The sequence below is a fragment of the Vigna umbellata genome, chromosome 8, assembly GCF_029865625.1.
Source record: "Vigna umbellata cultivar VRB3 chromosome 8, Vumbellata_1.0, whole genome shotgun sequence".
In the NCBI taxonomy this organism is placed as follows: Eukaryota; Viridiplantae; Streptophyta; class Magnoliopsida; order Fabales; family Fabaceae; genus Vigna; species Vigna umbellata.
In genome coordinates, this window is record NC_142172.1 from 11,952,941 (window position 1) to 11,964,062 (window position 11,122).

The window sequence follows — 11,122 nt, forward strand, 5'->3', positions numbered from 1 at the left end:
AAAGCTTTAATGATTACATCTAAAATAAATGTTAAATTCAAACCAACTTTATATTATGTTTTTATTTTTGTTTAAAATATAGAAGTTTGGTCAAATTTAGAAATTTTTATTTTACAATTTTAGTTTATTTTCTATGATATTAGTTTTTTTCTATATTTTAACTAATTCGAGTATTAGTTATTGGTGTTAGGAGTATACCTACTGGTTTACTTCTTGTAATTCTCACATTAATCGGAGATTTACGTATAACATTTCTGGTATTTTGATTGTAGCTACATTTTCCCATCACTTTCGAACTACTAGTTGAAAGTATGTTTGTATTTAAGCAGCGCTTGGTTAATTATTTTAACTTAAACTTAGTCTAAAGTGAAAATTAAAATAAGAAATTAGAAGTTAATGTTCTTTCTTAATTTTATAGTTTACAAAAACATAAATTTAAGTGAAATCTTATATTTAAGTGAAAAACAATGGTGATTGGTGTTATTGGATCTTGCTGTTAAAAATGAATGAATATGAGAAGTAACTCGATTTGTATCACATTTTTTTCATTAAAAATGTTTGATGTTATTGAAAAGAATAAAACCTTGAATAGATATAATTTTAATGACCATCATTAGTAGGAGTAAAACTAACAAATTAAATATTTGACTTAGTACTAATTTTGGTCTCTAGTTTTGTTAGGTGTGTTCAAAGTGGTCCTCCTATTTTTTAGAAGTTCATAGTGGTCTCATATTTTTTAAAAACGGTTCAAGTTGGTCCTTTTTGCTTATGGTGGTGTAGTGTCTACCCTAGTCAAAAGTGAATGAGGTGAATTATGTGACAATGTTAGGTTTTAGGGGTTCTTCGCGAAGGAGAAGATGAACTCCCGATTTTGGTCTCACGATTTTAGGGGTTCTTAGTTATTAAGGTTCTGAATGAATTGAAATATTTTTGTTTCTTTGTGGTTTTAGGGATTTGATGTGGAGGTTTGATTTGACGAAGGAGCGCAAGAAGGGATTTCTGACTTGGATGAAGGGGTTCTTCGCGAAGGAGAAGATAAACTCGTGATTTTAGGGATTCTTAGTGATTAGGGTTCTGAACGAATTGCAGATTTTTGTTTCTTTGTGATTTTAGGATTTAATGTGGTGTTTTAGGTGGCGCTGTGTTTTTGGTTTGCAAGTCATGGCCATGGATGTTTCACGGTAGAGCTTGCGATGAAGGAAATGATGATGGCGAGACTTGTGGTGGTTTGAAAGTGGACGAAGACTGACGGCTAATGGGTGGAGAAGTTGAGTCCCTACCATGGATGTGATGGCACGAGGTTATTGGTGCGAGGTTGGACATTGGTGGTGCAAGGCTGACGGTGGCAAAGGTGGTGACCGACGAAGATGGTAGGTGACGGTGGAAGGGGAAGACAATGGGAATTAGGGTTTTTGGTGGAAGAAGGCGATGACGTGGAAAAATGTGGTGATGTGACAGCTTGTGGTGATGTGACAACTTGTTGTCTTTCTCTATTGGCTAGGGTGGAAATTACATTGTTAGCGTTCGCCGTAAGCAAAAATGACCAACTTGAACAGTTTTTACAAAATATGAGACCACTACGAACTTCTGAAAAATAGGAGGACCACTTTGAACACACTTAACGAAATTAGGGACCAAAATTAGTATTAAGTCTAAATATTTTGAATCAAAGATAGAAGAAAAAAATAAGTTAGAAAAAATAAGAATTAGTTTTAATAATAGTATTTTTATTAGTAATATGGTTATATCTACTACCTTAATTTTATTTCTTTGAAAATTTTAAAGATCGACCAGTTTAGAAAGTTTTAACCACTGAAATTTATCTTCTCAAAACGATAAAATTTAGAGTCAAAAAAGAAAATTCAATCTTATACATTTTAGGACAATCTAAATTAAGAGTGTATTTAAATATATAATGCAATACTTATAATGTAAACTCTCAACACTAAACGAGTTTTAAGAAGTATTAGATGTTGTTGCTTAGGGTGACAGTAATCACTAATCCTATTTATTTATTTAATTAATTTAATTAATCATTAATTTTATTTATTTATTTATTTCATAGAGTTTTTTTTTTTCAATTACATTGTATTTATTTCATTTAATTTATTTTCAATTCAATTATGTACCAGTCATTTATATTAATTTATATTTAGTTATTATATTTATTTATAACATTCTAATTCATATATATTTATATATTTAAAATTCTTGATTATTATTTTTTTTATTTTGTATTATTTTAAAAATATCATTATTTTATAATTCAATATATATATATATATATATATGTTAAAAGTAAATAATTTTTATTTAGTGAACTTGAATAAAAGAAATTTATGGATATGTTTTATTATTATTTTATATTATTTGTGTTTGTCTATATGGTATAATATTATTAGATAAAGAAAATGATATATTTTGATAGTCATCACATCTTTTAAATTGAGATCAAACTAATGTATTGGTATGAATGACATGACTTATGGTGAAGTCTAAGGAAATTTTTATCTAGGTAAATATCTATTAGAACAATGCTCTAGACTAGAATATTCAAAAACTAAGTTTGGATTATAGGATACCTTCAACATTGTCAAGGTTAGGTAATGAGTATATATTTCTTATGTCAATCAATAAATGACTGATATTCTCGAGAAATAAATTATAATTATACTAATGATTTTATGATAAATACTCAACTACTTAATTACTTTTCAATATAACTTTTGATGTTCATGTTGAATCATCAAAAGTGAAATATAAACTCATATGTATGATAAAAAGAGATTGAATCTTATGGTTGTAGGTCCAATCATAAGTTCCCAATGAGATTAATATTTAAACCTTGCAAAAATCTCATTTTTTTCTTCTTCTTTCACATGTATGTGTTGTAGGAATAGAAGAAAAACTTACTTAATAAGAATTAAAAAATTGTTAGATTTTTTGTAAATTAACTTATTAAATATATAAATAATTACAAAAATGTATAATATATATATATGTATATAATTATAGTATTATTAATGTTTTTTTTAATGAAATTTTATTGTAAGAAAAATAATTATAATTTTTAATTTTCCAAGCAAGTTTAAGGTGAATCAAACTCCTTTTGTAGAGTTAATTATTTATTTCATAAATATAATGTAGCACACTCGTTAAACCTAAGCAAAGCCCAGACTCCATTGAAAGAGATTGAGGCCTACGCGGATGAACCAAGATTATTGATATCTTTAGGCATAAACAAAAGTGCATCAAAACAACTAGTTATCCATTTCATGTGATTTTTTTTTCTTTTATTACTAAACAAAATTACTACAAGTTACCTTTTTAACTTCTCTGGAAATCCTTAAACCTTAAGAAAACCCACATAATAACTACCTTATAGAAAACTCAATAATCACTATAAGAATTTTTATACTAGTAATAAAATTTTCCTAAAGAAAATAAATTCGTTAATAAATTTTTAATATCGATTATATCAATTTATCTAAAAATACCCAAACTTATCTAAAGCTCAAACAAGTTCTCCTTAACAAAATTATATGTTTGTAGTTAACATAAAAAACTTGATTTTACTTTTAAAAGATGTAAACTAAATCTATATATCAATCATAAAAAGACGAGATGTTAGAATATTGATAAGATCATTTGATGTTGCATTTAAAGTATATAAAATGATATTTGACACACTTATTTGATATTTTTTTTTTCTCAACTCTACGTTCTTTCCAATCTCTTATGTTTCACGCACTCACTTCTACATCATTTCATTTTGTTGATAATATAATACAAACATTACTACTTAAGCCTTATTTTATGAAATTTCAAATATTAATATAAAAATTAACATTAAATAATTTTTATTTACTTTCCTAATACTTTTTATGCACCAGTACACACTGTGATTAAATATTTAATACTACAAAATATAAAAATAAAATAGAAGATATTTTCATTTTTTACATATCTTACAAAAACGATTTCTATGTTTTACAAAATGTACTGTTGATAGTATAATGTTGTGACAAGTTTAATTCTTTATGAAATGGACTGAAAGTCGAACGTACTAAAATCATGTGATGATTTTAATTTTTTTATAAAATATACTGAAATTGTCTCAAGTTATAATAATCTCAACTTTTTCATAAAAATTGTTTGGATATGAAGCGACTTCATTTCAATTAAAATAAAATCGTTTATGGTACAATTTTTTTTTTATGAAATCATGATGTGTCATAGTTTAAATTTTGTTTACAAGTGAATTAGTATTTTGATAATTTTATAATAAAATTATACCAAAATACTAAAAGAATCAGGAAAGAAAAACCCCTATTAATATTTTTTTTTCTTTTATTTATGTTGAATATTCGGGTTAAAGTAAATCAAGAAATTTTTTTTTCTTATCATATAGGTATTGGACCAACCATTGAATGTGAAGTTCTCATAACAAGTGCTATCTTTTTTTGTGTTTCATGAAAAGGCCATAAAAATTATTTTTCATTGAAACAATTTTGTTTTCTCATCTAAACCAAATAAGCTTCTCTTTGTAATTTTTAATTTTAAAACTTTTGCTTCCGGAAATGTTGATTTGAGAGATTATAGAAAGATTTTTAAACTCGTAATTCATTTTAACGTCTTCCTTCTTAAATAATACAATAATCTTTATTGATTAATGAGAGATAAATAAAAAATTGAAAATTAATAATTTTTTTAAAAATAATTAATTAATACAAGGAACAGTAAAAAAAATATTTTTTTTAACATTTTGAGAAGTAACAGTATAATTGATGTAAAATAGTTAACGTAATATTGAACTTTAGAAATGACTGATAAAAACGAACACTTGTCTATTTCTTCTAAAAGTACATCTTAAAAAGGAAGAGGATAATATTTAGTATCCACACACACTAATAGATAATTTCTATCAGAGAATTTAACTAGTCGTGCGATATTAATAATAGGTAATTTCTATTATTAATATTTATAGATTACTTTTAATTGTTTATGTACTTCAAATTGAAAAATATTCAACTTTACAAATTGAAATAGCTAATATTTCACACATAATTTAACGCTGAAAATTACGTATGATATTTCCTTTCTATAATATATTTTAAATCGAAAAGAAATTTAAATATTTAAAAATAAATGAAAATTAAATTTCATTAATACTAATAGTTCAACTATTCTAAATAAAATAATTATTTCAAGTAAAGAAAAAAAGTATATGTCTTTTAAAAAATAAATAAAAGTAATAGTTAATAAATGATAAATAATTTAAAATTGTAATTACTCAATTTATAATTTTATATTATTTTTATATACATCAACTAATTTAAGCATAATATTTTAGGAATTCCTATTTTATAAGTTAAAATTTTATATACAAAATACAGTTAATTAAAGAAAGTTAAATATATTTACTCAAACTCTTATCATTGTTACTTAATTCTATATATTCAAATCTCTAAACAAAATCTTATGAACATAAACGTGATGATATATATAATGAGAATTTTAATTTGTTTAACATTTAAGTAAATAAACTGATCATACATTTTAAATAACTTATCATTGCATGATATATATTAAATCCGCATTATATTGCATGATTTAAAAATGATTAGTTGATGAATTTTAAAAATAAATAAGTATAAGACATGATGTAATTTGATCTAAAAAGTATAGCTTTATTAATTTACCAAAAAACTGTCAGTTCCACCATAAGAATGCATTTATTTGCTAAACTAGCTACCAGATAGTAAAAATATAAACATGTAAAATAAATAAATAAAATGATAAATAGTACAAATGTAGGATTGGGTAGGTATAAATGCATAATATTGTTGAGTTTTATGATTGAAACTTAAAAGTCTAGCAATGGCATGCTTTTGTTCCTGTCATGAATGAGAAGGGAAGAATATATAATGTGTTTGTTGAGAAGGTGTATTCATGATTATCTCAGTTTAAAGGGTCAAAATGAAACATTCCTGAGATCTTACTTATGGCCCTTAATTAATCACTATCTGCAGACACAGGGATTTACAGTTCAGTCAATCCATGACTGTGTCCTTATCCATCTATCTATAGCTAAAACAAGGAAAATAAATCTTCAAAGGATGTTTGAATTAATTCTATAAAAATTACACGTTAATACGTGTAATTGCATTCTAAAATTAACTTTTATGTTTAGATTTTATTATAGATTCAGTTATTGAACAAACAGCTATATAAGAACTCCTCTGCCTAGTACTGAGTTTCACTGTCTTCATGTCGTTCTTCTGAACATTTTCTTCTTCTCTTTCTTTCTTCATTTGTTGTGTAGGCCTCGTCGAAGCAATGGTGGGAGGTGGCAGTTCCAAATCCGACGTCTCCTTTGCTGGCACTTTCGCCAGCAGTGCTTTCGCTGCATGTTTCGCCGAGGTATATCTGTGACTCTAATATCTCTCTCTTTTCAATAACTCTCATCTGGATATTCACTTTATCAAACTTTCTCTTCTGGGTAATCTCTCTTTGTTGTGATCATGTGTAAAAATCCTGTCTTTTTTGCGTATTGGACCTTTTCTTACAAGTCTTGGATGATCGCGCTATAGTGTGACGAATCATGCATTGGATGAGCATCTGAGAGCTTTTTTTTTTTTTTCTGATACCCTTTTGAATTGAATATGGGAGGTGGAACTGTGTTTCATTATCAAATACGGTGTGCTTGTATAACTGTCTAGCCAATTGCTTCTGTGTATTGAACAATGGCTATAGAAGAAAGGTGTTTTTTTTACTGATATGATGATGAAAGGTCTTCGCACTTTTCTGTTTGCTTTTCATGGTTCATTCAATATGGATGATTATATTCCTGTGGTTTTTCAAAACCTTCCGCATCTGTTATTTTGGCCACAACACGAAAGGTTTTGAATTCTCTCTACAATTGTAACTATGGCCACTTGGCTGCAATCACGACAACACTATGACTACAACTGCAATTTCAAATCTTGATTATTCTATGGTTTGTGGATCTTGGAATTAGAAGGGTGGTATCAATTGATTTACTCTAAAATCATAATACCTGTATGGCTAACCTGTCATATCTCAGGCTGCAGTGAAAATATTGCATAAGAAACAAATAATATTTCATTACATATCTTTCAGTTAAAGATTTGTACTAAACTTTTCCTTAGCTGTGAATTTTGTATGTGAAGATTGGTAATTGGTTCTGCTTGTTATATATTTACTAAGCTGCCATGTGTTTTAAGTTCACTTGTCATATTGCTGTTACAAATACTTAGTCCCTGTGTTGAATATAACTAGTTGTTTGAAATTATTGCTCCAATAATTCAGGTATGTACTATTCCTCTGGACACTGCAAAAGTTAGGCTTCAGCTTCAAAAACAGGCTGTGATTGGTGATGTGGTGGCCTTACCTAAATATAGGGGAATGCTTGGAACCGTTGCAACCATTGCCAGGGAAGAAGGTCTTTCAGCACTTTGGAAGGGGATTGTACCAGGCCTACAACGTCAATGTGTGAATGGAGGTTTAAGAATTGCATTATATGATCCTGTGAGTTTGGAACATTGTATTGGAGAATGATTATTTATTTCAGTTCATTTCAACCGTTTGCTTATGTGATCTGATGACATAGATGTCATGGGGTTTATAACAGGTGAAGAGTTTCTATGTTGGACCTGACCATGTCGGAGATGTTCCATTGTCTAAGAAAATTCTTGCCGGATTTACAACTGGTAAAGCCCATTCCTGGACGTTGTGTTGCTGTTTTAGAATTATTCATAATACATTATGCAAAACCATAATGTTGAACCACATGAACTTGTGTTATCATAAGGTGCTATGGCAATTGCTGTGGCCAATCCAACAGATCTTGTGAAAGTTAGACTTCAATCTGAAGGAAAATTGCCTCCAGGTGTGCCCAGGCGCTACACTGGATCATTAAATGCTTATTCAACAATAGTGAGACAGGTATTTTCATATAACTTGATATGGTTTGTGAAAATGGGAAGGTGTATTCAGTCCTTTTTCTGGTTATACTTAGTTTTGTTCACTTGCTTCCTACACACAGGAAGGAGTTGGTGCTCTTTGGACTGGGATTGGACCCAACATAACAAGAAATGGTATCATTAATGCTGCTGAATTGGCCAGCTATGATCAAGTGAAACAGGTAATGCAAAGGACACTGAGCTTAATTTTGGAGTAAAACTTTGTAATCTCTTCATTTTACTTTTGTATAACTTTATTTCTTTTGTTGCAGACTATTTTGAAAATTCCAGGATTCACTGACAATGTTTTAACTCATCTTCTAGCTGGTCTAGGGGCAGGGTTTTTTGCAGTTTGTGTTGGCTCCCCTGTTGATGTGGTAATCTTTTGGTGTTTACTTGTGAATATACATAGTTAATTTGTCATTTTGTGCGTAGTGTGCTAATATCCTACAATTTACCATAAGTTTCAGACTTTCTTCTTCATTCAACTATGATAAACTGATAAATCCAGTGATAATTGTAAAAGGGTTGAAGTTGTTAATACATTAAATTCTTAACCAAAAAGAAGATTTTGTCTGTGACAGATGATCTTTATATCAAATCGGGTAGATTTGTTGACAACATCTTCTTTTATTACTTCTTCATTGGGCCTGCTCAATGAGCTTTTTCATTATTCTCTATTTTTATCATTCTCCTAATTCATTGTGATATACAGGTTAAGTCAAGAATGATGGGAGATTCTAGTTACAAAAGCACCCTTGATTGTTTCATCAAGACATTAAAAAATGACGTATGATTGTTTTCCACTATCACTATTTTTCTCTCTTGCTTGTTTTCTTTGATTTTAAATAGTATACTTCACGAATATAATTGCTCTGGCTTTTTACTAAAATAAATCACAAAATTTTACATTGTCAAACTTTAAATGGTTGTTGAGTAAGCACGATCTGCTAAAAAAACTCCCTTGATAATTTCTAGCTTTGGCTACATTACATCATTGGACATTTGTCACACTTAATTGGTAATGGAATGTAATTTTTGCAGGGACCTTTTTCTTTTTACAAGGGGTTCATACCAAATTTTGGACGGCTAGGATCATGGAATGTGATCATGTTTTTAACTTTAGAGCAGGTACAAGTTGAATGCTTTGTAATAGCTTTCCATGAATTTATCCTTTCCTTTTCATCACCTTCTACATATTTTTATAGCACACTTGTCTATTGAAATAGAGATCTAAAAACCCAAAATTTGCAAGAATTTTGTATTGACTTAACCATGACAATTGTGATTATGGGCTGAGTCTCTTCAGACTGATATTTTCACACTGTTCATATTGCTTTAACATGTTAAATTGGGCAGTTTTCAATCTCACTTGGTTTTGTGTTTCCTGTGGCAGGCTAAAATGTACGTCAAAAGATTAGAATCAGCTTGACCTCCAACAGTTTGCTGTAGAATTTTCTTCAGTAGAATTTTATTTTCAAGAGAATAAAACTTCTCTTGACTTTGTGAATTAGAATATTCAAAAACATTTATTTTGTTGGGGAAAGGAAGTATCAAGAAATGACAGTACTTACTTATATTATATCTATGTAATTCTCATAAAAAATTTCCTAGTTGGGCATAGTGATGCAATGTTATGTTTCTTCAATATCAAGAGAAGATAGGAGCTTAACAAAGGTTTTGTCAGTGCAAAATCCCTATTTTAAATCCAAATTTTTTTCACTGCACACAACACGGTAATCAACAGTACAATTTTCTTCTCGCAAGAGGAGAAATTTTCTTCAGGATCCATGAAGATGAGTTCAAATGATATTATTTTAACTCAACTTTTAGTGATTCTCTAGCCTTTGTATATAAAGTGATTCTCAACATTAAAGTCACAAGTTTAAATATTATGAAACGTTGACTCATTCTATATCAATATATTTAATAAGTAATATACTAAAAATTAATTCATAAAAAAAATTAAATAAGGAGTTAAAATGTAAGATATTGCAAGGATCTCTTTAATTGATTGTAGACGAAGAGCTGATATTGGTTGCAGAAGTTGGAAACTGTTACTCTTTGCAGCATAAAGGCATGGGCATATGAGTGAAAAATGAATAAAAATCATTATCTCAAAAGATAAAATATCTAACTTGAAGCATTTTAACGTTGGGTCTAGTGAACATTATATATTTGAAAAACAGAAAAAAAATTAGCTTCTCCAAAATAAGTAAGACGTCTGAAGTTGAAAGACTAGAATTCGTGTATACATATGTTTGGGGACTGGCTCCAATGAAATTCCTTAGCGGTTCACAATATTATGTAATCTTCATTGATGATTCTAAAAAAAGGCATAAGTATACTTTCTTAAGAATAAATCTGATGTCTTTTCTGTAGTTAAAAGGTGGAAAAAGGAGGTTGAGACTCAAACAAGTTTAAAAGTTAAATGTTTGAAGTCTGATAATTGTGGAGAATATGATAATATTGAATTTAAGGAGTTTTGTTCAGAGAACGGGATCAGAATGATCAACACAGTTCCAAGAACACCGTAACAAAACAGTGTGGCAGAAAGAGTGAACATAACCTTAAATAAGAGAGCAAAATATATAAGAATCCATTCAGGACTATCCAAGATATTTTGGATAAATGCAATAAACACAACAACTTATCTTATAAAAAGAGGACCATTAGTTGCTTTGGAATATAAGTCACCTGAAGAGGTGTGGTCTGAAATGAGGTAAGTCTTTCACCCTTGAAAGTCTTTGGTTTTGCTTCATATATTTTACTAGACTCTAATAGTAGAGATAAATTCAAAACTTAAGGCAAAACTATGTTATTTCATTGGTTATGGATCTAACATGTATGACTACAGGTTTTGGGATGACCAAAATAAGAAAATTATTAGAAGTAGAAATGTTACTTTTAATGAAAACATGTTCTATAAAGTTAGGATTGCAGAATCGATAAATGCACTAGCAAAGCTAGTATCATTAGTAGAAATTTCAGAAAGTGATATAGTCAACAAAAGACAAAATATAAAGGTAGAGTCTGATAAAGTAAATTTGAATTATAGATGGATTTTATCAACGAATTATGAAATTTGAATTATCAATGAATTTTACTGACAAATTTATTACCGACGAAAACTTGAA

The 11,122-nt window shown here is 28.6% G+C and overlaps 1 protein-coding gene across 1 annotated transcript; it reads left to right on the plus strand.

The window, feature by feature from the left end:
* Positions 1 to 5,837: 5,837 nt before the first annotated feature.
* LOC124845477 (mitochondrial uncoupling protein 1-like) lies at positions 5,838 to 9,661 on the plus strand. The gene is made up of 9 exons (XM_047322579.2): positions 5,838 to 6,423; positions 7,333 to 7,551; positions 7,655 to 7,733; positions 7,835 to 7,968; positions 8,069 to 8,167; positions 8,258 to 8,362; positions 8,701 to 8,775; positions 9,030 to 9,116; positions 9,382 to 9,661. The coding sequence occupies exons 1-9, from the start codon at positions 6,340 to 6,342 to the stop codon at positions 9,415 to 9,417; spliced, it is 918 nt and encodes a 305-aa protein (XP_047178535.1). The 5' UTR covers positions 5,838 to 6,339; the 3' UTR covers positions 9,418 to 9,661.
* Positions 9,662 to 11,122: the final 1,461 nt, after the last annotated feature.

Coding starts and splice junctions, on each gene's coding strand:
- LOC124845477 (XM_047322579.2), top strand. CDS start 6,340: ATGGTGGGAGGTGGCAGTTCCAAATCCGACGTCTCCTTTGCTGGCACT. Junction 7,734..7,834: donor TCTTGCCGGATTTACAACTG/GTAAAGCCCATT, acceptor TGTTATCATAAG/GTGCTATGGCAATTGCTGTG. Junction 8,363..8,700: donor TTGGCTCCCCTGTTGATGTG/GTAATCTTTTGG, acceptor TGTGATATACAG/GTTAAGTCAAGAATGATGGG.